At 46.8% G+C, this 27355-nt stretch overlaps 1 protein-coding gene across 1 annotated transcript; it reads right to left on the bottom strand.

Annotated features, from left to right (window-relative positions):
• Nucleotides 1–17715: 17715 nt before the first annotated feature.
• Nucleotides 17716–21877, bottom strand: LOC142775115 (uncharacterized). Its single transcript, XM_075876459.1, has 3 exons — nucleotides 21795–21877; nucleotides 20565–21560; nucleotides 17716–17902 (listed from the first exon to the last, which is right to left on the bottom strand). The coding sequence occupies exons 1-3, from the start codon at nucleotides 21875–21877 to the stop codon at nucleotides 17716–17718; spliced, it is 1266 nt and encodes a 421-aa protein (XP_075732574.1).
• Between the last annotated feature and the right edge of the window lie 5478 nt (nucleotides 21878–27355).

The raw sequence follows: 27355 nt of genomic DNA, 5'->3' as shown, positions 1-27355 counted from the left end.
AAAGGTCTTTTAGCTGCACAGTCTTTTGTACAAAGTGGGATCGCGAAAACACCATTGGTTCAGCATGCCTGTCTAATATGTGAGTTCTCCATAAACGGTGCATGCCAATTAACAAGAGCATGTCAACTGGCATATCATTGAATTCGGGTGGTACAAGATAACGAATGCTATGAGAATTTGAATCTAGTTGTTTTTTAAAAATTCCTCTGCCAGACGTTCCAAAAGAGGATAGCGTCTTTACAGCTAATTAAGCAACGCGTTTGCCTTTGAATACAGAGAAAATAACTTCCTCCGCTTGAAAATGCAGTGAAAGTAACTTTCATGCTTCACAAACACAGGCGTCCTGTAGACATGCTTCACAATACAACATGAAATATTGCAGTAATATTTCGTCGTACAAGCGTACATCGCTGTCAGGCATCAGAACATGTGGTTATCATGACTCCGAGACATAGGTCAGCAACATTTGTGGAGCTCACTAAGACTCAGTCATGAAATATATTTTAAGCACCCAGACTCACTCAGACTCACTACTCGATCTGAGTCTGAGTGAGTCCGAGTCAGCCGACTCAGGATTCCGTCCGCCTAGAATTAGCTTCTTCGACTGAACCGTCAATGCTCTTTAAGGTGCATTCAGACGACGGACCAAATCCGGATTTGTCGTGGACGCAGACGGCTAATCCGCGAATGATCCGCCTGTAGGTGCATCCACAGGACGGACGGTGTCCAAGAGAAAACAGCCGGATTACCCTCGACAGCAGATTAGGCGCTCACCTGCGCCCGCTGGCAGCAGACCAGTTTGAGAGTATTCAACATGGATGGCCGCAAGAAGCGACGCTTGGCTATAGCTTGGCTGCGATATCTGTCGTGTTGTGACAAATGAACGAGGAGTGTTATTCTTTCAGGAGAAAAGGAAGTAGCTGGCAGAAAGTTCTTTTAACTGGATTGTTCCCCTCTTGTAGAACTTCTGAACACGTCTCCCATCCTTTTTTAGAAGCGGAACGTCGCCGGTTGCAGAAGTTAGAATATTTCACCACCATGACGGCTAAGAATCTGGCGTGTCAAACGACGGTGGCGACATTTCCCGAGCCACCAAAAGTGATTTCTGCGTATTTAATCACCTGAGAACAAAGCCCCCGGAAACTAAGTAAACCATGCTCAAGCGTAGATGATGCCGACCAGTCATGCAGCTGTCCGCGAGCCATGGAGGACATGCCGTGAGCAGACGGAAAGTGTACTGGTTGCCAGAAATCCCGAGCTAATCATCTGAAGTATCGGCTTCCTCCCGCCAGAATCTTGATGTGAGAAATAGGTTGGAGTCATCCGTCCGTGAGCCACGCGGACGAGTCGCCGACGAGGGGAATCGCTGATGTGTGTTCACGTGACGCGCCGTCTGTCCCGCCACATCCGGATTCAGTCCGTCGTCTGAATGCACCATTAAGGCCAGTATCTCACCTGATCGATGCTTGTCTTGGTGTCGTTTGACATAGTAACATTTAAAACGAGTTCTGAGTGTTTCCAAGCCACTAGGTGATTTTTCTTGGAAGGGATGACAACATACGATGTAATCATTAAGAAGTTTTCTGGAAAAAATGGTGAGGGGAGGTAAAGAAATCCCCTTACGCAATTCACACTTGTAATTAATGAGATTTGAAATGGTGTATGATCGACAGTGATTTGAAATACTTGTTAGTGGGTGTTAGAATGACGTGAATCCAGGTGAGGCTGACAATAATGCTTAAGATACCTACACAGTACCTTAGATCGGCAAAAGAATATGTAAGTTACTCAGACTCACTCAAGAAATATATTTCGCGCTTTGGACTCACTCAGACTAAGACTCACCAAAATTTTCCTGAGCCGAACGGACTCGGACTCACGAAGAGTTTGTTCAAGCGGACTCACTCAGACTCAGACTCAGGAAAACATTACTCAGCCAGACTCACTCAGACTCAGACTCACGGTACACTCTGAGTCTTAGTCATTCTGTGTGAGTCGATTCATGAGTGAGTTCGCCAACATATGCTCCGTGGTTTAAAGCCGGTTACCCAATACAAAATGCACACAGATTTTGGCGCCCATTTCGATATAAGTAGTTGTTGCATAGCAAGTTCAAAACGATTTCATGCACTAGGTGCTTGTAGTACGCACTAAGGACAGAATATTACTATCGCACTCAACTCTTAAAGGCGAAACTTTAGAATCGCCAAGTTTTTCGAACTTAAGATTCATGGCAAGTGTTTAAACTGAATAAGTGCGGGCACCCAGACACGACCGCTAGAACAAGAAAAGGCACACGACAACTAGTTCTAGTTCCCGTGTATGTGTTCGCGCCCTTGTTCAGTTAAAAGATGAACCTATACCAACTAGTCCAATTATCCGTGCTACTTCATGGCAATGTTTCAGCCGTCATCGTAAGCTCGTCACTGTAAGCAAGCCTATGTAGAAGTAGTAGGGTAGAGGGCACTGTTAACGTGACCAAACGAGACAGATGGCCGGGCAGCCCACGTACACATCGCCGCCGTACAACGGAGCGGCGTTCTAATCATGAATTTTGTGACCATGGCGAAAAGTATTAACTAGGGAGGAGCATGATGGGATTAAACGGAAACGAGTGAATTGGACGCCCAACTCCCATGATCCCCAGGTAGTCTTTTATATTGCACTTGATTGCGTTGAGAAGGAGCAGTTTTAGCAGAGAAAAAAAATTGCGTCATCGCCCGCTCAAGGGAACCATGTGTAGATGCAAAGCATTTTTTTTCGCTGTCCCTGTGCCTCGCTCTCTTCTTCCTCTCTCTTTATGTTCCTTTTATTCCTATCCTTTTAATCCCTCCTTACACCCATCCCTTGTGAGCTACTGTTGAGGTGTCGCACTTGATGCAGACAGTTACGGGGCTCACTTTTCTCTTCTCTTCCTTTTAAAAACCACATAAGAAAAAAAGCAAAGCAGCGGCGTTAACGCCTACACTGGCGGAGGCGTTTACCCTGGCGCTCATCGTGGCTTTGCGCAGGAGAGAAATCAGGGGAGGCGCAAAGCACGCAGTGATGGACCGACCTTTCCTACGAAAACATGCCAATCGCTGCTAACGGATAACGAGGCACAGGAGACTCTGATTGGACACAGAGACCAACTACGCTATAATTAACGAGCACGCTTATTATTCAACAATGCACAGGAGGAATCTCCCAATGGCACTACCTTGGAGTTAAGTGAATCAAATGATTGTGCAGTGCGAGATGTCGGTTTGCACAATCAAGATACTCCCTCGCAGACGCTGCTTGCGTCGGCGTTGCGAGTGAGAAAAGGGTAGCGTAGAAAAGGAAATGGGGAGAGGACGCGCATGCGCAGCGGGGGTGTACACGCCGCAGAACGGGATGCCAACAGGAGAGATAGGGGGTAGTGAGCGCAGGCTATAACAGCCAACGCTGCCTGCGCCGTCGTTGTGAGACGAGAAAGGGGGAGCGTTGGAGAGAGGAGAGATGGGACAGGACGCGCTTGAGCGGAGAAGCGTTGACACCACTGGATCAAGCTCGCTCATAAGATGCTTCGCATCTAAAAGGCGCTATTCCTGGTACCCTAGTTGGGAGCACATCTTAGCGTTTGCTGGGGAATGGGAAGAGGGGAATGAAAGGATAGAGAGTGGCCTCCACGGCCGAGGACGCGGCAGGTGGCAGGCCAGTTGTCCAGTCCAGTGTCCGCAAGGAAGTGAAGAACCACCTTGAAGACCTGTGTGTGGTGGTGGGTAAGCAACTGGAGGTCCCTCCATGCACTTGCGCGTAGACCTTGGCACCGGATGCTTCATTTCATTGCGAGTCTCACTCAACACGTGCTCGTCTGGAAGTAGCCGAAGAGCTGGTTTAAGAAACAGGACGGGCGTAGCCAGATATGCCAGGTCCTGCAGAGCTAACTAGCAGATAACCATGCCAAAAGGAGGAACGCCCTCCAAATAAAAGAATCAAGGAAAAAAACAGCATGAATCATGAAAACAAACAAACAAACAAACAAACGAAGTGCGTTTTTTTATTCGTTAAAAGGACACCAAAGAACTTAAAAAACGAGTTTATGGTGTCATGACACGTAGCTTTATGCGGCTAACTGGAAAATTAAGTTGAACATTTGCATAAATCAACGAAGGTATCTTAATTTCATTGGAATCTAGCAACAGGTGCCTCGGCCGGCATTGAGAGTCTCGCCACCGCCTGTGATTGGTGGAAGCTTCGTGAGACTAATGTTCTGGACGGTGGAAACAGCTGACTACGCTCGCCGGCAGGCGATGTTGTGTTACTTAGTGTTTGTATCTGTTGAAATAGGTTAGTTGCTCTTAGTATGGGGAACTTCGGATGTCGCAACGAGTTTGCTGTACATCCGCAATGTTCGAGCCCGCCGCCATTGTACGAGTGACGACTGAAGACGATGTCGGTATAGAGAAACATACATAAAGAGTGGACACTCCCTAGGGCCTTGCGGCCTAGCTACTGCGTTGATTTTAGCGCAACGAGTGGTTGGTCAGACCCGATAATGTTTTCAGCATAAATAAAATAACATTTTTTTTCTTTCCAACGCTGGGATTTGAACGCATACCCTCATGCTCCGAAAGTGAGTGTCTTCACCAGTAGGCTACAAACTCATGCTTCCATGAAGGGAATACATGTACAGTACATCTAAATCACATGAGTGTGCTTCTATTTGTGCAATTTCTGCGTTTGTGCAAAACAAATGCAGAAAGACGACACTTTCTAAACATACTTTACTAATTTTTTCTGTAAGGTATTAAGTGTCCTCAGCGGGACATGATGTAGTGCGGAAATAGAAAATTACACATATTGATGAACTTTCTTCGTTGCGAAAAATTGATGCCAAAATTTGGTGTTTATTGTCCTCGGGAGGAGGCTATTTCATGATTAAGAAAGAAGTGAAGGTGGGAATGGGTAGGCCATCTAGCGGTTGATCAGACCCTTTCTTGCTGGGCTGCGAAAAGGCTCCAGTGGCCTCTCTTTATATAGTATACTTCTCTATGATGTCAGCACCAATGATGCGGTGCAGGAAAGACAGTTCTTACCAGACTCCTTGAGCCACGTGGGAAACAAATTGTTACGAATAAGATGCATGACAGTGCCTAATTCCACTGTAGTGAACTGATACAAATGATAAGCTCAACCATGGATAACGAACAGGAGCATCGGCAGCCATTTTACGAGCGTATTGACAGTGTCCGCTCTATATGCGCGCGCATTGTGCGGAAACATCAGCTTTTTGTCGATTTCACCGCTCGGAGTGCAGCGTCGTTAAGGCAGTGAGTATCGCACTTCGCAGTGGACAAGAAGCATGCGATTAGTCATTGTGCTAACGGGATAAAAATAGAGAAAAAAGAAAGCCACAAAAGCGCCGCTCTTTGCCGCAGTGTGGAGATGTGCTTTGAACTGTGCTGCAAGCATGCACAAGGATAGTTTCACTGATATGCTTATAGTTGCGTTTGCAATAACACCGCTTTTTCTCAATTCTGGCCAATACTACGATGATGGCATGTTGAAATGCAAGCGGTATATCAGCTACGTTAGAAGCGTGCAACTGTTGTGTAGAGTACCCGATTTTGATGCGTCGTACTGATGTCTGTGTACACGTGTTTTCGTCATAGGTGCTCATGAACGCACTGTGTCCAAACGGGGAAAGAAAAGAATACATACAAAACGTGCCGTGCCTGAATATTCATGCTCGGATATTATTTTTGCAATCTCACATTTCTTTTTTGTTGTTCGGTCTGTTAAAGGTACCATATCTTTATTTCGATATACTAATACATGGAGCAAGTCTGCATAAATCACTCAGCAGTTGCCATGACAAACCCCATTCAACACACTGTAGATTGTAAGCAGCAGAACAATGTTGTACAGGCCGAGCTTCTGAACAACAAAGCTAGGGGAATGAACACTTTAGGTGCTAGTGTTACGTTCGCTTACATTATGCACATTCTTAAATATTCGCTATTATTACATCTGTCACAAAGGTAATTATTATTGTGAAAGCCTTTATTTAGGTCAAGCGCTGCAACGTGCACACCTTGGATTACGATTTTGCTGGATCTGGTGGCATACGCCAGGGATCGAATGCCACGGTAGTGATTAAATGTTGCTGTCTGGATTACTGTATGAGTGATTGTCATACAGTATAGCATCGATGGTTATGGATTTTGATCGAAAAATATGACCCGAACCGTAATCGAAATAAAGCACCTGTGTTGCACGGTCCCTTTCGTTAGCGATCGAGACTGGCTCTGATTAATAATTTAAAGGCGCGATCGCTAGCTGTCGCAGCAACAGGGAGATTGTGGCCTGTCCCAGATTGAGAAAAAACTTCGGTGAATGATTTCTGCGTGACGGCTCGCGGTCCGCGCGTTCCAATGACATTCGAAGTGAATCACGCGGCAGGGAGGCAGTACAGTGCGCTGAGCACGGCTGCGGTATGCGCGTGCTCACCAAGTACGCTCCGCAATGACAGATGAGTAGCCTTACAGTCTTGCCTGAGTTTGCAAGTCATGGAGGCGGTGAGGGTCTCCTGAGACGCGGGAACACAGAAAGAACCGCGTCGCTTCTTAGTCGTGCACGCTTGATCGTCAAAAGCAGCGACTTCACGACAGCCGGGCATCGTACGTAGTAGCTGTCACGGAAGTGCTTGGAGCACAGTACACTTCCTCTCATAGGTTTGAAGTCTTTCTTTTTAACTGCAACGACACATTTTGCAGCCAACTTCTGATCCCAAGAAAACTTGCGAAAGGCGACCTTATCGCAACCGAAAGGGCTGGGGCAGCTATGTGCCACGCAGTAATTCAACATCGTGAGTCCACTTCAACATCACACAAACACTATTTTTTTATGTGAATGTCGGATGGTGATAATCTCTCATCACACAAAAAGATCGGTGCAATGGCCAGAAATCCCTAGCATTTGCATATTGGAAATGCTGACGAGGTGTTTTGCATTTGCATGCTGCTTTTGTGTGGAGATGTGGAATCAAATTCCGGCTCAACTACTCAAGAGATGCTGAAACAGCTGCTTAAAGACTAAGCCACATCAGTAGCCAAAGTAGCAGCACTGACGACACAGTAGACCACCATGCAGGACTGGTTTGCAAAACTTTGCCGGCTGGTTCACTGAATTGGGAAAAAGAACTGCCCACATTTATGAACACAAAAAGTTGTCACTTTTCTTAGTGAAACGGTCGTTGACCTCGAGGACCGAAGCAGTCGTTCTGTTCTCGTTGTCTGTGGCGTACACGAAAATCAGAGAGAGAGAAAGAGAGAGAGAGAAAGAAATATATCAGAATCTGGAACAGAAAATCATTACAGATATAATATGCGAAAAGTTAAATGCGTTCGCCAATACAGTGGGCCAGATACACCACCTCGGAAAACCCAAAAAGCAAAGACCTGTGATAGTATATTTTGAGAATTATAATGAAAAATAACTTGTTCTTGAATACTCGCACAAGCTTGAAAGGACGATAATAGCCACACAGGTTGACTCTACTCACGTATTACGCTGAGGAAACAAAGGCTGTTGTGGAACAGTGCCAAAAGCGAAAAGGGACAAGGCAAGAAAGTTCCCTTTTATTCACGATGAACTGTGAATTTATGGTGATTTATCTGTATGATTGGGATGAAGGCAACAACAGTCGAACAAAAGTGCCAAACCGAGAACAAAAGTTACTTAAAAAGTGACGTCACCAGTCTGGGTATTGTGATCTTCGGCACCTTCGGCTCTTAGATACAGATGCGCGCAACGCCGTAGACATAACTACGCAACTTTAATCGATTTATTGATAGATGATTCATAAGTGGGGTTTAACGTCCCAAAACCAACATATGATTACGAGAGACGCCGTAGTAGAGGTCTCCGAAAATTTTGACCACCTGGGTTCTTTACCGTACGCCTAAATCTGGGCAGACGTGCCTACAGCATTTTCGCCTCCATCGAAAATACAGCCGCCGCAGAACTTAAGTCGACTAATCTACGTTATGCTTCCAGTGTGGTTGTAATGACTGAAACATGGCTACACAGTGATAGTGTCACAAGGTGAGAGTAGGCAGAGGGTAGAAATATATTTACAGATTGTACACGGAGTACACAGTGTCTTTAAACCAAGATGGTGGAGTGGCAACAACAACACGAGCTTTTGTTCAATCGTCATCTTCGTCGCCTTTGTAGTGCATTCGTTGATGTTAATGATGACTTGTATCATATAGCCGCCGCCGGTAAAAGCGCTGTCTCGGCGCTTAAGAAAGTATGCGATCCTGCGCAGAGAATTACGGCTTAAGGCGGGAGACGTGTACAATATCAGTGGACGGCAGAGACGATGAGGATGGAGTGTCCAAGGGGGTGATCTCATAGGCGCCCTCGGTCAGTTGGCGCAAGACTTTGTAAGGCCCGTCGTAGCGACCGAGGAACTTCGAGGACAGGCCAACGTGACGGGAGGAAGTCCAGAGCAAGACCAACAATCCTGGGGAGTAAGAGGCAACTCTGTGACGGCTGTCGTAGCGATCTTTTTGAGATAGCTGCGAGGCAGAAAGGTGTTCCCGGGCAATCTGGTGGGCCGCTCGAGCCCAAGTAGTTGCATCGCGAGCGTACTCGGCAGAAGTGTCAGTATGCGACGGCAGAAGAGTGTCAAAAGGCAACTTGGGTTGATGTCCGTACAAGAGATAGAAGGGAGAAAAGCCAGTGGTGTCGTGTCGTGACGAGTTGTATAGGCAAACGTCACGTAAGGCAAAGTGGCATCCCATTCACGATGATCTGCGGAGGCGTAAATGGATAACATTGTCGTCAGTGTGCGGTTAAGGTGCTTAGTGAGTCCATTTGTTTGCGAGTGGTAGGCAGTGGTGAGTTTATGACGTGTGGAACACGAGCGAAAAATGTCGTCCCCGACCTTTGAGAAAAATGAACGACAACAGTCGGTCAGCAGTTGACGCGGCGCTCTATGGTGGAGCGCCACAAGGATGACGCAAGTGTTTTGCCACCATCCCACAAATTTTTTTTTTGAAAGAACAGTTGTTAACGTGAAGTGTGAGTTGTCGCACTTGTAAAAAGAAATTTACCGGCGTTGCTTGCGTTGCAACTTGATAATCTCGAAAGTATTACGCCTAATTTATCCTGTAGGCAGCGCTGTATAGTTATGATTGCGGTTTATAGGGCACTTCATTCGCCTCATGAATTTTGGCATTGTCTGTGTGATCATGTGGCGCGCTTTTTGCATGACAAAATCATATAGCAGGCGATATTACCTTTCAAACATTGATTAGAATCACCTATACTCAACTATTGCTACCTGTGACCATGTTGACTACATGGCCGACATATTGCTGAGTTATATTATTCACCAGATTGTAAATCGAGCAACTCGCTTCAAGAACAGTATTTATTTTTTATATATTGTCTTTATTAGCCATTCAGTTGAAAATTACAATATATGTGCCGAAGAAGGTATCTCTGACCGCTGTATGGTATGTCTCACGTATTCTTTCGAGGTAGAAGAAACAATCAGCACTACGGTTACCATTAAAAACTTCCCTCGTCCTAGAGATGAAAGTATTGTGAATTATTTACTTTACAACCTAAACAATCTTCAGGGCATACTAGAGAAGTACTGTGGAACTCATTTAGCAGTCTATGTATGCTTTGTCTTGATAATTTTGTGACAAACAAAATTTAAAATAACATGTAAAATAATCCTTGGAAAACAAAAGATATTTTACATCTCAAAGGAAAGTTTCAAAGAGTAAAGTTAGCTAAACGAAACACTAAAACGATGAAAATCACCCTATCAAGGCTGAACTAGGCAATCTATAATGCTATGCAACATTATTTCACCTACACGCTTCCTAACTTTTATAAAACTTTCTGAGAAGAATTGACGCTACCTTTACTCACAGAAAAATGCAGTTGATCGAATCATGTACGATGTCGTGCGAATCGATGGTAAACGTAGTATAGCTGAAAGGTTCAATGATTATTTTCATAGCGCTTTTTCAGTGAAACTGAACAATTACGTCAGAGCCATAAAAACAACCATAAAAATCCCCCTCCCCTTATTTCAGAGGCTGATGTTGTTTCCATGATAATAAATTTAAAGAATAAGTCATCACCTGGGCTTGACAATATACCAAACCCCTTTCTTCGTCGGTATGATGAAGTGCTTGTGAAATTCCTTGTTGTTATTTTCCATGTTTTTCTGTCATTGACTGGAAAATACCTCGAATCATTTCCGTCTAAAGAAAGGACACAACATGTTAATAATAGACGATCAACCAATATCACAAGCATCGTCAAGTTGCGAAATGCTGGAGCATGACATCTCAAATCACATAAGTAAGTTCTTAACTGACATTAATAGAATAGCCCCGTTTCAGCATGATTTTAGAAAAGGGCTGGCTACAGTGACCTAGCTCACAACAATCATACATAGCTTTGATGCAGTTCTAGACAAGTCAGGACAGCTTGACGTGATTTTCTTTCACCTTAAGAAGGCTTTTTATCTTGTATGTCATTCAAAACTACTTTTAAAGGTTCAGACTCTAAACTTACCAGATTTTAAAGTTTTTGGGGTCACAGCATATTTAGGTGACAAAGTACAATTGGTAAGTATCGATCGCCCGTGCTCGCGACAGTTACCAGTGACATCGGTTGTACTGCAGGCAAGTATCCTTGGTTCCCTGATAATTTCTACATACAAAACTTATATCGTTGATGAAATTTGTGAACCAATTTATATTCAACATTTTGATGATAATTGTGTGCTATTTAATGGAGTAAAATGCTGCGACTATCAAGAACTCCTTAGTCCTAACTTGCTAAAATTTCATAAATGATGTGAGCATTGAGACATCGTTCTTAAAACTCAAAAACCTTTTTCACAAAAATTACAAGAAAAATCCGCTGTCTTACCTATCCATACTTGCTTGAATTCATTCCACTCGTTGAAGTTACAAACTACAAATATCTGGGGATAACCATAACGAATACGCTGAAAATGAAATTTACGCATATCGAGCATTTGCACATCCTCCGTGCGAAAACTCTGTCTTCTCAGAAAACAGGTAAAATAAGCGCCAGATAATGCACAACAATTAGAATATTTCTCACTTGTTAGACCACAACTTGAATACGCCGCTATTGAGTGGGATCCACACAAGAAAAAAATATAAGCACTAGAAAGAATTGAGCGAGAGATATGCGGTTTTTTTTTTATTCAAAGTATCGGCAGACTGACTCCCCGACCACCTTAATGAGTCAACATGGTATTCAGACACTGAAACTTGGGCAGAAGGTACACAAATCAATGCTTTTTTCTCAGTGGAAACGAAAACAGAAAAAAAAAGTAGCGGTAAAACCAGACGATTACGCATCACCCCTTTCAACCCGACAAGCTTTGCGCCGTCATGCTGAATGCCTAACCCCGTTCAACACCAAAACTAATGCTTTAAAGTTTTCATTTTTTTCCCACATAAAAGTTATTAGAACACGCTCCCATTTACATGGCTACATAGCGCTGAACTATAGAGAAATTGTTATAGAAGATGTAGTAGTATGTTCTTTTGATATTATTATTTGTTGGTATAATTTCTTATTCATAGGCAATTTATTTGTTTTCTTTCTGGTACACTTAGAATTGAGGTATTTTCTGTCGGCACTTACTTTATTGATTATAGGCGTAGAGCATACTCTGGTAGTTGTTCTACCTATCAGTCATTTTACTTTTTTTTTATATTACAGTGATTTGCGTTTGCCTCGCCACGGTGGTATAGTGGCTAAGGTACTCGGCTGCTGACCCGCAGGTCGCGGGATCAAATCCCGGCTGTGGCGGCTGCATTTCCGATGGAGGCGGAAATGTTGTAGGCCCGTGTACTCAGATTTCGGTGCACGTTAAAGAACCCCAGCTGGTCGAAATTTCCGGAGCCCTCCACTACGGCGTCTCTCATAATCATATGGTGGTTTTGGGACGTTAAACCCCACAAATCAATCAGTGATTTGCGTTTAAATGTATGTATGTATGTATGTATGTATGTATGTATGTATGTATGTATGTATGTATGTATGTATGTATGTATGTGTGTATGTATGTATGTATGTATGTATGTATGTATGTATGTATGTATGTATGTATGTATGTATGTATGTATGTATGTATGTATGTATGTATGTACGTACGTATGCATGTATGTATGTATGTATGTATGTATGTATGTATGTATGTATGTATGTATGTATGTATGTATGTATGTATGTATGTATGTATGTATGTATGTATGTATGTATGTATGTATGTATGTATGTACGCATGTATAAATTTGAGGTATTTTGTTGTTTCAGTCCCTGACGTTTATTAATATTACCTATGCATGTATGCTTGGGTCCTGAATGTGCCGGCGGTATTTTATAAATAAATATATTAAATAAAATAACAGGCAGAAGTAATGGTTTGTTAGGCAACAGATCGCCGCAGACACGTGGCACAATTGAGGCTCAGCGGCCCCGGCAGCCCGGCCCAATCGCAAAGGTGACGTCAACGCCCCGCGTGTTTTTCTCTCCCGTGCTCTTCTCTTCGCTGCGTGCACGCCGGATAGCTTTCCCTGAAAGTTTAGTCGCTTATAGCGCCGTTGTTTGATCGAGCACGGCATAAAACACCTTCGTAGGAATGTTGAAAAAGGCCACAGATACCGAATCTGCAATGAATTCACGAATGGAAAGCCACTTCGGTGTCATTTAAAACATCTTGTAAATACAATAAAAACGTCTTTAGGAAGGAAGTACAAAACAATACCCTAATTATTTTGTGCAGCGAAAGAGTGCGAAAATAATAAAAAACGCCAGGCCTGCGTGGAACGCACAGCACTGTCACAGCAAAAGCAAGAAAAGTGGCCTTTCAGACCCCCTTTTTTTTAACAATCTTTGGGTAGATGCTGCAAGCACATTCGCAGGGTACCCACTACGCGATAAATCATCGTGTAGTAAGCAGCCATTCACGGTGCAATCTTTCGTCATTCTTCGGGGAAGTGTAATACCCGCTGCACACTTGCAACGAACTCTGCATTTTTTTCGCTGTGGCTGACTACGATGAAGAATTATGCCAGAAGATTTCGTAGCCCCCACAATATCTCCCTGTGGGTATGCGGCACTGTTAATAGGTGAACAAGATCAAGCTCTTGTAAAAGAGTAGAGCATTCGATGACCCACTTCTCGCGTAATGTGCAATTTGTGTTATGTAGAACATTGTTGTTCTTTTGGTGTTCTAAAACACTTTATCACTCACAATAACGCCATTCCTTTCCCGCCATTAAGCCTGCCTAAAGCTAGTTCACAAAATAGTTCCAAGCACCAGCGTGACTCAGTAGTAGAATTCTGGGCTGGCACGCAGGGGACCCGGGTTCAAATTTCATTGTTTCCAACGTGTCTTTGCCACAAAGGCGAAGCAATGAAAGTGGTAGTAACAAACTGAAAAGTCATGCGCGAAATGACAAGCAGATCGAAACGTGCTCCGCGCTTCTCATGCTGAAATAACACATGGAACGTACTAACAGGTACAGATAAGCGCGAATAAGCGTCGAAGTTATTACTTCGCTGTGTCTGAAAAGTGCGCGCTTTTGCAAACGGAGACTACCATAATTACAGTGACATTTGTGTGCACGGTAAATACAACAGAATTGTTCCAGGTAAAGCCCGAAGCCAGCCAAGACGCGAAGACGATCCTCTTCACCGCGAGAAAAGGGCGCCCGAGGGCCCCCTCTAAGCGGGGCAAAGAACGCGTGGGAGATAAAGAGTGCGCACCGCTGTGTAATGAGCCAACGTGCGCTCATTGCGCCATCTTGCTGGTAATGCTGAAAACACGATAATCCCCCCCCCCCCCCCCGAGAGGCCCATCAGCAGCGTTAAACGGTAAGTGGTAGATATAAATAGCTTGGCGTGCAAACCTTGTATGATGTGTTCCTTGGTGACTCAGTGGTTAACACCTCGCTCCCACGATTCAGAGGACCCAAGCTCGGTTCCGCTTGTAGGAATCTTCTACTGTGTTTTTTCTTGCATTTTCGTACATCTAGATGCGTGTGCATATACGATGAGTGACGGCAACACCAATGCCGGTGGCTAAATTTAGCCGAGAGTGTACATATAATTGCTATAGCAATAATATGTACTCTTTTGACGCCTTCCATGCCTACTGTTACACCTTTCACGCCTTCTGTGTCAATGCGGCAGGTATTCTTTCAAGCCAAATAATATACGGTGTCATGTGATACCTTTTTACGAGCTGAATATCGCTCGAACGCACTACATCAGCCATAAAAATTCCTTAAAAACTGCGTAGTTTGCAAAGAATGGGCTTCCGGAGAAATATTACGCTTTGAGGCGGAGGGAGGCCATTCAGTTGGTGCTAAATATATCGATACAAGTTTTCGTGGCCACGCACGTGTACTACGTGCCAACTATGGCAAGCCGGAAGTAAGGCGGAAGTGGTTCGTAAAGCCACGCAGACTGTGTGGGACGTGCATACCGGGGGCCGCAATTTGCGACGCGACTCTCAGGCGGCAATGACGCCTCTTCAATCACCTCTTCAATAGATAGATAGATAGATAGATAGATAGATAGATAGATAGATAGATAGATAGATAGATAGATAGATAGATAGATAGATAGATAGATAGATAGTTAGATAGACAGATAGATAGATAGATAGATAGATAGATAGATAGATAGATAGATAGATAGATAGATAGATAGATAGATAGATAGATAGATAGATAGATTAGTATGAGAGTGGCGCCCGCGAACCTGCCGATTACAGAAAGAGGTGAACAATGGCGATCGCGTGTGTGCTCGTTGCACGCGGCAGCCAAATCCAGTATGCATGATCCACCTGACTCTTGGCCTATCTTCTTGAGTAGGTAGGTGCCAATATTCCAAGGAGCATCAATATCATCAGCAGCAGCCGCTGGCAGTGGGCAGTTGCCGCCGATGCTTAAAGGAATAATTCTTAATTTATTAATTTTCATTACGACAATCAGAAACAGTCATTATTTCCGTACCTGGAATCATTTTTTCAGTGCTAGATGGCCGCTATTTCACACCCCACAAAGCATATTTGTACGAAATTCACTAAGGCCTCTCAACGTACGTATATGCGATATCATGCCGAGTGTCGATAATTCATAGACTGTGGGAATTCAATTTGACGCTATTTTTCCTAATAATGTCAAATTACTTCTCTATAATATTTTGAATGGTTTATTGCAAGATTAACTGCGCAATATTACAACAAACGTTGCTGTTGCTACAGACGCATCAGAATGCGCCGAAAAGTCAGGAGTTGCTATTTTCAGGCTAATTTTAGATTGGTCTTATTCCCTTCGACTACCCGAATTCATACCTGTTTTTGTGGCTGAACTTCTGGCAGTAGTGCTCGCTTTACGCAAGTTAGATACGGCAATTACATCAGCTGTTATATTAAAAGATTCTCTATCTCTCTGTAAGGCACTTTCTGGTGGTGCTGAATATCAAGTAACAAAGGCGTTCCGTGTACCTTCGCAATTGAGATAAGTCTGATTAGTGTGGGTGCCTGGACATAAAGGCTTATATCTAAATGAAATAGCCGATTACCAGGTCGTCAATGAGCGGACTTATTTTACCGCAATTGCCATCATCCGCTTATGTGACTGCTGCTCGATTCCGCAGACGTGCGCTTCTTTGGAAGTACAGCACTAACAAACTCTGCCGAATATTGTCATTTATTATATTCCTGGCGAAGAGCGTTTTGCCAAACCCGTAAACAAGAAGTAGCTATCACGAGGCTGCGTTGCCGGGAACCATATCTACGTTTCTAGAAACACAGGTCTTCTCAGGCACCTTTGCCACTGTGCGCGTTCTGTGGTGAACTTGAAACAATAAACCATTTCTTTTTGACCTGCAGACAGTTTAACACAATACAAGAATTGATTTTAGAAATACCTAGACGTGGTATTGTTATCGATTTATCTGTGCCGGTTATTTTGTCTTGTCGAGCTTTCGTTTCTGGGTTCTCCAGTGCCACAGCATGCGTGGCCGTCCGGGACTAGAATAATGAAACTTATACGTTGAGTGATTGTTCTGTATTATTATCCCAACGTGTTTACAACATTATATACGTATCAAAATCCTAGTATTCTAGTTGAGAAATAAATTCATTCTTTTAATTTTAACAGTTTTATGCAATAGATCAGGTACCACTATTTTCTAGGCCAGCAGTAATATTTCAGTTATAAAATGTCTATTATTCTAAAACTGCACAATATTTTATAAAACCACAGAATCCTTGGCCAATCCCCCTCAGTGGGTATGCACCACAGACAATAGGTGAACAAGAACAAGAATAAACAAGGTTACAGGTCTGGCTCCGTGTCTTTCCTGTAGGGTTCTGGGCTGAGCAGCCTCGAAACCTCTGCATTTTGTGCCCAACGGGAAGATCCCCACACCTGGGCCGTGGACATCTAGCCACCGATAAGGACGCTGCTCCAAGATGTGCTCTTCGACATCCGTCTTGCGGTTCCAACGGGCTCCCGACTTTGACCCCTTCGAAAGTGATGTCGGTCACAAGCAGCTCTGGGAACTAGAGCGGGCCTGCCTGGACATATTCCGCTTCGGTACTTGCGACCAGTTTCGGCTGCACCGGCCAGTGCAAATACTCCACGGCCTTTATTACTCCAGGATGATGACGCCCGACGTGATGCGGCACGTTTCTGTCACGTGTTGGTGCATCGCTCCTTTCATCGGCATGCAGCTACCCGTGCAGGCCTTGGAGGACGTCACGAGCTCGTCCCTTCGGGTGGCCTCTCCGATGACAAGCGACGTGGTGGTGACACGGCGTCTGCCAACGAGGGGGCAGCGGCCCCGCACGAGGTCAAACAGTCACAGGACGCGGGAGAACGAGGAGACAGGGCGTCTCCGGAGGACGATGCATAGTGCGCCGACAAAGGCCCCTAGAACGTGCACACCACACAGTCCACGGCGGCGCTCGTCCAGATCTCTCAGAAAAACTTGATGACCTCCGAGGCAGCGAGGAGGCCAGCGGTGAGTGTCGCACCAGCTAGTAGGACGTCGCTAAGGTTGGCATCGAGGTGGATGCAATGAGTGGAGACGCCGCGCGACGGGATGGCGCCGCGGCCAGAGAAAAAGAGGAAAAAGAAGAAAGCGGAAAATACACCACAACATGCGGCGCACTGTTGTGGAGGCAGAAGACCAGGGGCACATGGGAGGCGACTATTATGCAGAGAGACGGAGCTACAGGCTTGGAGCAAGCAGGCTGCGGTACGGACGGTGAACACGAAGATGGGAAGGTAGTCGAGCATTACAAGCAAGGCGGAGAACAAGCTCGAGCTCGTTACCATGAGGAGGACAAAGCTGGCCTTGAAGCTGAACTGGACGCTTCAAGCGTGATACATTGCAGCAGGCTACCCGCATCAGTCAGCTGGAGTATGAGTTGGGAAGCTTGACTGAAGAACACGATGGTCTCAATCATACGCACGATATATACAAATGCATGGCAACCATCATGTTTAAGGAGAAGGAGCACAAGATTTCTTAACTGGAGGACGTAATCTGGGAACTAGAGCGGACCTGCATCTGGATAAAAATGGCTTAAGACTCACAGGAGCGCAGTTGTATGAAGGGGCAGCCTGCAGATGCTCAGCAGCACCTCAAAGATCAGCAGCAGTACTGAGCCAGGTTCGAGGGGCAGTCGCTGGAAAGAGACTCTGAGCTATCAAACCGGCGGTGCAGCCACGAAGAAGAGATCCAATGGCAGCGCCTACTCCAAGACTCACAGCTGGGGGAGCTACGAATACAGAACTGACCTCCAGGCACAGGTGACCTAACCCCAGCAGTACCACGACTGAGAGACAGTCAAATGCAGGCTCTAACTTTGAAATGTAGCAAGAAGGAAACAGAGTGCAAGAGAATCATGAGCGAATGGAAGGGCTCAGGGCCAGTCAAAAGACTCTATCGGCAACGGTCTCCGACCTATAAAAGCAGCTTAGTCGGGTGTCGCGCTCTGACACCATCTTCAAGCACAATTTGCAGAAGAGCGACGTTGAGAGAGAAACATTGCAAGCTGAACTTACAAAGCTGAACAAGATGCTGGCTGTAGTATCTGTGGAGTCTAAGAGATGACGCTGGCACTATAAATAAACGGGAGCAAAAGACGCTCCGTGGGGATTCGACAGGCTGCCGTCGTCTGGGCTACATAACGCACACGACCTGGTGTCAGAAGTGGGGGGCATGTGTTAAAGACACCAACTAGACAGCATAGACAACGCGCATGACATAGAGTCAGAAGTGGGGTGCGTGTGTTAGGGACACCAACTAGGCAGCGTAGTGATTCAAATAGGCAGCACTCAACTAAATGGTAAAACGTGCCAAAGAGTGGGCCCTGCGCCAAGCCATGAACGACAGCACCATCCCTGCTACGGCTTCAAGTACGGTGACTTCGCCTGCTGGATCCAACAAAGCCGCTTTTCCATATTCGCCACAATATGCACAGCTGCGTCCGCGACCACCGTTCGACTTTGAGAATCCCGGATCCTGGTCAACGTTCCTGCTACAGTATGAAGATTATTCCTACGCCGCGAGACTATATGCTGCAGAACAGCAGGTTCAGGTGCGTTCCTTGCAGTACAGCATGGGTCCTCAAGCCAGGGTTTAGTTAGCGTCCATGCCACTTGGAGACGCCGCTCTTCAAGACTTCTCAGCTTTGAGAAAGACCGTCAGTGATCGTTTCGTAGATTCACCGAGCGAACTTTATGAGGGTGCGCGTTTCCATCGCCGCGTTAAAGAGCCCGGTGAGTCCGTCAACCTTTTTTTCACCGTTCTGCATGCCATGGTTAAACGCTGGAACTGTGGAAAATATCTCTGTGGCTTTTATTGGCGCTGCACGCAATGCCATCTAAACATGGCGTCCAATCCTAACCACTTAAACGTAAACATTTTGACAGCAATCTGTCTGGCTGGGTAGAAAGGTTTAGAAAATTGAAATTGCTCCAGCCACAGTTCAAAAAGAGCCCGACGTTTCGAGACCGACCCGGTCCCTTCCTCAGGGGGTGACTGTCTTGGTCATGGAAGTGTCGTCGCGTCGTGTTCTCTCACCACGGCTCCGGCTTTCCCTTTCCACCACGTTTCGGAGACCGTGAACGTACACCGAAGGCATTGTTCCCAGCGAGCGGTTCACGTTGGCAGGCGTATGCTGAATGTGCCAAGACTCGAGCAAGAGCCTCTTTCCCAAATTCCGTTCTGTTTCAATAACAGAAGCGCCGTCTAAGTCAATTTTATGGTCTTGCTTCTCGCAGTGCTCCGCCAGAGCGCTACGTTGCACTTCCATCTTCCTGACGTCGTTCTTGTGTTGGCGCATTCTTTCCGGGAAACACTTGCTCTCACCTATGTCGCTGGCTGGACACCCAGAACACGACACTTTGTAGACAACGCCCGGGTGTAGCTCCCTCGGAGGTCGGTCTTTCGGCCGCGGTAGCAAGCGAGCGAGCGTCGAAACAGGTTTATGGATTACCGTGACCCCGGCTTTTCCTAGGACTCTCGAGAGCTGTTCACTTATGCCCGGCACATATGGAATGGCGACGCGGTTGTTCGGCGCCTTCGTTTCTCTCGTGTGCGGTGGTGTGGCCAGGGCGGAAAGGGGGTCGAGCGGTGTGTCGCTTGCAGGTGTCTTTCCGCGGTGCGGTGGTTGTCGTCTCGACAAACGGCGTGACGCCCGGCGGATGAACGCTTCTGTGTAGCCATTCCTTCGTAGCTCGGCGACAATCCTCTTTTCTTCTTTCTTCCTCTCACCTTCCGACGTGCAGATTACTCGTGCACGTGAAAGGAGTGCCGAAACCACTGAAGCTTTGTGGGCAGTTGGATGACAGGACGAAAAATGCAAATACCTGCCGGTGTGAGTTGGCTTTCTATACACCGAAAAGGTCATGCGCTCGCCCTGTCGTCTGACTAAAACATCGAGAAACGGAAGCGCCCCGTCTCGCTCTCGTTCCACCGTGAACTGTAACGCTTGGTCGATGGAGTTTAGATGTTCGAGGAAGCTGTCTACTGCTGCCTTCTTTATTATGCAAAAACAGTCATCCACGTACCTCACAAATACTTTCGGCCTGTCAATAAAGGAGCCCAGTGCCGTCTCTTCTATGTGTTCCATTGTGAGGTTCGCAGCCGTAACGGAGATCGCCGCTCCCATCGCGGTCCCGCTGGCTTGTCTGTAGAAGCTCCCGTTGACGCTGAAATACGTCCCCTTGAGGCAGTATTCCAGTAGGCGACACAGTTCGTCGATGCCCAGGCAGGTTCTTTCATCCAAGAGCTCGTCTTGGTTCAACGCTGCTCGTGCGCTAGATACCGCTAGTGCTACGGGCACACTGGTGAACAGGGATACGACGTCGAACGAGACGAAGCACTCATCGCTGCTCACGGTCACATCTCTCATGCGCTCCAAGAAGTGGCTGGCGTCGCGTATGTGGGTTGGTGTTTGCCCCACGAGCGGCGCGAGAGTCCGGTGGATATACTTGGACAGCGCCCGGAGTGGAGATGTTGTAAAATCCACGATAGGACGGAGCGGAACTGTGGGCTTGTGGGTCTTGGGAAGCCCGTAAAATCCTGGTGCAGAGCCGTTCCGGCAGATGAGCTGGAGGTATGTGTTTCTCGCCTTCGGGTGCGCTTTAAAGATATCTGCCAGGAGCTTGTTCATTTCCCTTTGGACACTTGGTGTGGGGTCCTTCGTCAGCTTTTCGTAGGCCGGACTGTCCAGCAGGTCTCGCACTTTGTCGTTGTATGCCTCCCTGTCGAGCAGGACCATTGCGTTCCCTTTGTCGGCCGGGAGGATGACAACCTTATCATCATTTCGGAGCGCATGGATCGCCTTACACTCCTCTCTCGACAGGTTGTGCTCACGGCGCTTTCCTATTTTTGATAGTACGCCGATAGCCTTGAGACGCACGTTCTCCCGAATGCCGCTGTCGAGTCGCCTTATGCCTTCCTCCGTAGCCGCGATGATCTTCGGCAGTGACGGACGTGTCGTGGTCGTGTTGAAGTTGTGTTCCTTTGCCAGCACGCTGTGCTCTGTCGGGGAGAGTTGTTTGGAGGACAGATTGACGACGAAATTCTCGTTGTCAGGACTGTAGTGGTGTTTTTCGCCTTGAAGCGTCGCAAGCTTACTTTTGTGGGTCGCTTGTTGTTTCTGCGCTGTTGTTGCAGCCACATTTCGTGCGAACTCCTCTAGTGACGGAAAGATGTCGGGCAGTCGATGTTGAAGTTGCCGTCGTAGAAAGAACAGGTCTAATTCCTTCTTCTTGATGACGCTGTGGCACTCATGGATTCGGGCGTTTAGTAGCCGCCGTTCAGCTTGTGCGATGATCTTGTTGCCCTCCGCCGTGTGCACCAGGCGCTTGAGCTGAAGGCTTCGTGGTATCACGTTCCTCTCCCGACAGGTCCTCGTGAAGTCGAGATGGTTGCGGTAGGTCGTGACGCCGCGTGCTACGTTCACGTACCGCTTTCTGTTCTTTCTACGACGGCAACTTCAACATCGACTGCCCGACATCTTTCCGTCACTGGAGGAGTTCGCACGAAATGTGGCTGCCACAACAGCGCAGAAACAACAAGCGACCCACAAAAGTAAGCTTGCGACGCTTCAAGGCGAAAAACACCACTACAGTCCTGACAACGAGAATTTCGTCGTCAATCTGTCCTCCAAACAACTCTCCCCGACAGAGCACAGCGTGCTGGCAAAGGAACACAACTTCAACACGACCACGACACGTCCGTCACTGCCGAAGATCATCGCGGCTACGGAGGAAGGCATAAGGCGACTCGACAGCGGCATTCGGGAGAACGTGCGTCTCAAGGCTATCGGCGTACTATCAAAAATAGGAAAGCGCCGTGAGCACAACCTGTCGAGAGAGGAGTGTAAGGCGATCCATGCGCTCCGAAATGATGATAAGGTTGTCATCCTCCCGGCCGACAAAGGGAACGCAATGGTCCTGCTCGACAGGGAGGCATACAACGACAAAGTGCGAGACCTGCTGGACAGTCCGGCCTACGAAAAGCTGACGAAGGACCCCACACCAAGTGTCCAAAGGGAAATGAACAAGCTCCTGGCGGATATCTTTAAAGCGCACCCGAAGGCGAGAAACACATACCTCCAGCTCATCTGCCGGAACGGCTCTGCACCAGGATTTTACGGGCTTCCCAAGACCCACAAGCCCACAGTTCCGCTCCGTCCTATCGTGAATTTTACAACATCTCCACTCCGGGCGCTGTCCAAGTATCTCCACCGGACTCTCGCGCCGCTCGTGGGGCAAACACCAACCCACATACGCGACGCCAGCCACTTCTTGGAGCGCATGAGAGATGTGACCGTGAGCAGCGATGAGTGCTTCGTCTCGTTCGACGTCGTATCCCTGTTCACCAGTGTGCCCGTAGCACTAGCGGTATCTAGCGCACGAGCAGCGTTGAACCAAGACGAGCTCTTGGATGAAAGAACCTGCCTGGGCATCGACGAACTGTGTCGCCTACTGGAATACTGCCTCAAGGGGACGTATTTCAGCGTCAACGGGAGCTTCTACAGACAAGCCAGCGGGACCGCGATGGGAGCGGCGATCTCCGTTACGGCTGCGAACCTCACAATGGAACACATAGAAGAGACGGCACTGGGCTCCTTTATTGACAGGCCGAAAGTATTTGTGAGGTACGTGGATGACTGTTTTTGCATAATAAAGAAGGCAGCAGTAGACAGCTTCCTCGAACATCTAAACTCCATCGACCAAGCGTTACAGTTCACGGTGGAACGAGAGCGAGACGGGGCGCTTCCGTTTCTCGATGTTTTAGTCAGACGACAGGGCGAGCGCATGACCTTTTCGGTGTATAGAAAGCCAACTCACACCGGCAGGTATTTGCATTTTTCGTCCTGTCATCCAACTGCCCACAAAGCTTCAGTGGTTTCGGCACTCCTTTCACGTGCACGAGTAATCTGCACGTCGGAAGGTGAGAGGAAGAAAGAAGAAAAGAGGATTGTCGCCGAGCTACGAAGGAATGGCTACACAGAAGCGTTCATCCGCCGGGCGTCACGCCGTTTGTCGAGACGACAACCACCGCACCGCGGAAAGACACCTGCAAGCGACACACCGCTCGACCCCCTTTCCGCCCTGGCCACACCACCGCACACGAGAGAAACGAAGGCGCCGAACAACCGCGTCGCCATTCCATATGTGCCGGGCATAAGTGAACAGCTCTCGAGAGTCCTAGGAAAAGCCGGGGTCACGGTAATCCATAAACCTGTTTCGACGCTCGCTCGCTTGCTACCGCGGCCGAAAGACCGACCTCCGAGGGAGCTACACCCGGGCGTTGTCTACAAAGTGTCGTGTTCTGGGTGTCCAGCCAGCTACATAGGTGAGAGCAAGTGTTTCCCGGAAAGAATGCGCCAACACAAGAACGACGTCAGGAAGATGGAAGTGCAACGTAGCGCTCTGGCGGAGCACTGCGAGAGGCAAGACCATAAAATTGACTTAGACGGCGCTTCTGTTATTGAAACAGAACGGAATTTGGGAAAGAGGCTCTTGCTCGAGTCTTGGCACATTCAGCATACGCCTGCCAACGTGAACCGCTCGCTGGGAACAATGCCTTCGGTGTACGTTCACGGTCTCCGAAACGTGGTGGAAAGGGAAAGCCGGAGCCGTGGTGAGAGAACACGACGCGACGACACTTCCATGACCAAGACAGTCACCCCCTGAGGAAGGGACCGAGTCGGTCTCGAAACGTCGGGCTCTTTTTGAACTGTGGCTGGAGCAATTCCAATTTTCTAAAAAAAAAATCCTAACCACGTGTCTAAACAGCATCTGCCCCATTACCCCTTCTTCTTCGTCTCGTCCCGTAATTTCCTACAACCTCTGCCGCCGGCAATTTCACTTGCATAATTCCAGGAGAGACGGGAGTTGTATTGGCCTCGTAATGTCGGTTTTGTTTGCTAATCAGATTCTGCATGCCCTGACGTGTACATACGTACTCTCATATAACTTACAAGTATTTCCCCTTTTCTAGAATGTTATAGGCACTTCGTCATCACGTATCAGTACAATGTCATTCAAACCTAATTTGATTTCTCTTTTTTTATCCTTTTTTAGGTGAGCGCTTCTAAGAGCTAGTAGGTATTCTTTGTACCAGCAGTTCCAGAAAGTCAGCCTGCGCTGACATTCTCTCCACAGGATCTGTGTGTATGATTGCCGTTATCGGAACTTCATGGTGAGGTAGGCTAGTTAGTTGTCGAAGAGGTAACAAATTAGCAGGTGTAAAAGCTTCAGGTTCTTTCGCCTCAGCAGAAATGTATGTTAATGGCCTAATAATGACCACTGCCTAAACGTTTGCTAAAACTGTACTCAATTGCTCAAAGTTGAAGCTGACCTTCCCTAATGTTCTCCGGAGGCAGCCTTCAACCGTTCGTATCATCCTTTCCCTTAAATATTTTCCACCGTAAAGCACGCTTGGCAATGAATTTCCACGTGATGGAGCTCGTCGCGCAAAAGTTCTGGACTTGAACTTCTCGTAAAATCTCGTAGATGGCCTCCGATTTCCTACTAGCGGCTCTAAACGTTAGAGCGTTATCAGAATATGTGGCACTTGGTATGCCCCGCCACGCGACTAAACGCAGAAAAGCCAGCAAAAATGAATTAACAGTCATATTACTACATAACTCTAAATGAACGGCTCTCACTACTGCACACGAAGCAATTTACTGTGCAATTTCCTTTCAGAAACACTGGCCCAGCAAAGTCGACGCCAATGACTTGAAACGGTTGTAGCTGGGAAACTATGTGCTTTGTAATAGGAGCTGATGGTGTCGCAGTACGTTTTAAACGAAATGGCGCACACACAACACATTTACTAATCACTTTCTCGATGCACTGCCGTTCCCTGAGAAGCCAGAACCTATCGCGTAGTTCAGCTAGTCTAGCACTAAGACCATCATGCAGAATGCGTCGATGAATGTTGTTCACAATGAAGTGTGTGCAGTGTTGGTCTGGTGGCAGCAATGCGGGGAATTTCACGTCGTCAAAAGTCATTTCATAATCTAGGCGAGTTTTGATGCGAAGGATGTCTTTGTTGTCCATGAAAGGATGAAGGTCCTGTATGCGCGAGCCTTTGTCAAGTGTCCTGCCATCAGCCAGTGCAACGATGTCTTTATGAAATGTTCGCAACTGTATTGTCTTCAGCCATACTTCCTCTCTCCCACATATTTTTTGAGCACCAAGAGGGCCTTCGCATCGTAGAGGGGTTTGCTTTCGACAATTGTGTATAAATCTCTTGACCCACGCCGTTACCCTAACAATAGTTTGCCAGCGACTGAACTTGTTCATGTCTAGTACATGCTCTAAGATTGCACATTTAGACACCAATACAATCTCTATTTTGTCTTTCGCTTCGGGTAATGTGGCTGTAGAGTCACTGGTTTCCTCTTCGCTCTTTGGCCATGTTTCTGGAGCAGCAGAAAGCCAACTGGGACCATACCACCACAAATTAGTCTCTCTGAGCATGGGTGCTGACAAACCTCTTGTCCCCAAGTCTGCTGGATTGTTCTTCCCAGCAAATTGACACCAACAGCTTGGTTGAGTATGGGCTTGAATTTCAGTTACCCGGTCAGCGACAAATGGCTTCTACTTTGTTGCTATGGACTGTATCCAGCTTAGGCAGATATTAGAATCAGTCCAACAGTAGTATGAAGTACTTCGTGGTAGCGCGTCTTTCAAAAAGGCTGTTAACCTAGCTCTGAGACAAGCTGCTACCAATTCTAGTCGTGGTAACGACAGCTTTTTTAGTAGAGCCGCTCTAGCCTTTTTCTAAAAGCTTGCGCAAACACTCTTTCGTTGGTATCTTCCGCTTTAAAATAGGCGACAACCCCGTAGCCATGAGGGCTCGCGTCAGCAAATACATGTAGTTGTTATCACGTGTTAAGACCTTCAAGACCATTCAGAGATCACCGGCTGATAAGGAAACCCTTTAAATATCTGATTTCTGCACTCAATTTAGACAAATTAATATTGAGTGGCTCAGGCGGTGACGCATCCCAACCTAGTCCTTAGGTCCAGATCTTTTGAGAGAGCTTTATTTTGGCTCGTATGGTCAATGGTGATAAAAACCCAAAATATCAAATATCCGAGAAGTGGTCCGAAGTACAAGTCGCTTAATATTCTTCTCAGCGTCGTAAGTCTTCAAGACTGAGTCCAAGTTGACGCTTAGCTTAACATCTTTGGTATCCGAATACACCCCTAGTACTTCTGTCAGATGAGACTCAATTCTGAGTCTGAAGAAGAACCTCAGTGGTATGTTCCATAGTTGCGCTGTTCGCAGCTACATGAATAGCAGCGTCAGACGTACCTTCGGTTGCTGAATCTGTATTTGAAGTTGTCCTTAGGGTAGACATTGTCGACGCATGCGACGTTTGTATCGCAGAAATTGTACTCTGCGACGGCAGTCTCATGCCATGTTTCCTTCACGGTGCACTTGTAACAAGACCATCAGATTTGAGGAAGCTGCGTTTTCTGCTAGGCTGAGTCGGCTAGTGCAGTCTTCGGCTCTATGTTCATTTGCTGAACAGAAAACGCAGGACGTGGAAGAAACGTTTGTCTTTTTGTGAAGCGCACTGGCAGCCGGAAGCGATGGAGGCTTGCGGAGGCTCTGAGTTGTATTGTTACGGTTGCGAATAAGAGCTGGAGTTGAGATCTGTGCGCTTCTCTCGCGACTTTCCACTTCAATGCCAAGAAATTGAAGCAACCAGCTCATCTCCTCTTCTGAAGATTGGGTAGGGCTGGCGGCCGTTGATAGTGAACCTGCAGACTCCATGCTCTCCCGTTGATAGTAGTCTGCTATGATGCCAGGGGGAATAACCTTTAGCAGTACCTGATTCAGCATGGTGGCGTAGTATGTAGCGCTCACTCCGAGGCTCGCGAGTGTCCTCTGACTGAGTTGAACCTCGTCATACAAGTTTCTTAAGGCCACCACGTCGCTCGAAGACCGAACAGAGTTCAAATTTACATTTACACAGAGCTGGTCAGGTGATATCACCCCTCTGTGCATTCTTCGGAGAAATAGAAACAATTGAACATTACTTTTTATCTTGTCGCCGATGCTCTATACTTAGAAAAGGGTTCTAGTTATTCTCTTTCTGAACATAGGTGTTATATTGATGGCGGAAACTATACTGAACTTTGGTGCCTCAGTTCTGGGGCATTGCTACAGGGATGCTTTAAATGTTGTTTGTGAGTTTATTCTGGCATCCAAACGTACCGCATTGTAATCCCCAATTTAATAT

This window comes from Rhipicephalus microplus, chromosome X (assembly GCF_043290135.1).
Source record: "Rhipicephalus microplus isolate Deutch F79 chromosome X, USDA_Rmic, whole genome shotgun sequence".
NCBI lineage: Eukaryota > Metazoa > Arthropoda > Arachnida > Ixodida > Ixodidae > Rhipicephalus > Rhipicephalus microplus.
The sequence above is the reverse complement of the archived record's forward strand: the minus strand, read 5'-3'. Positions and strand labels throughout refer to the sequence as shown.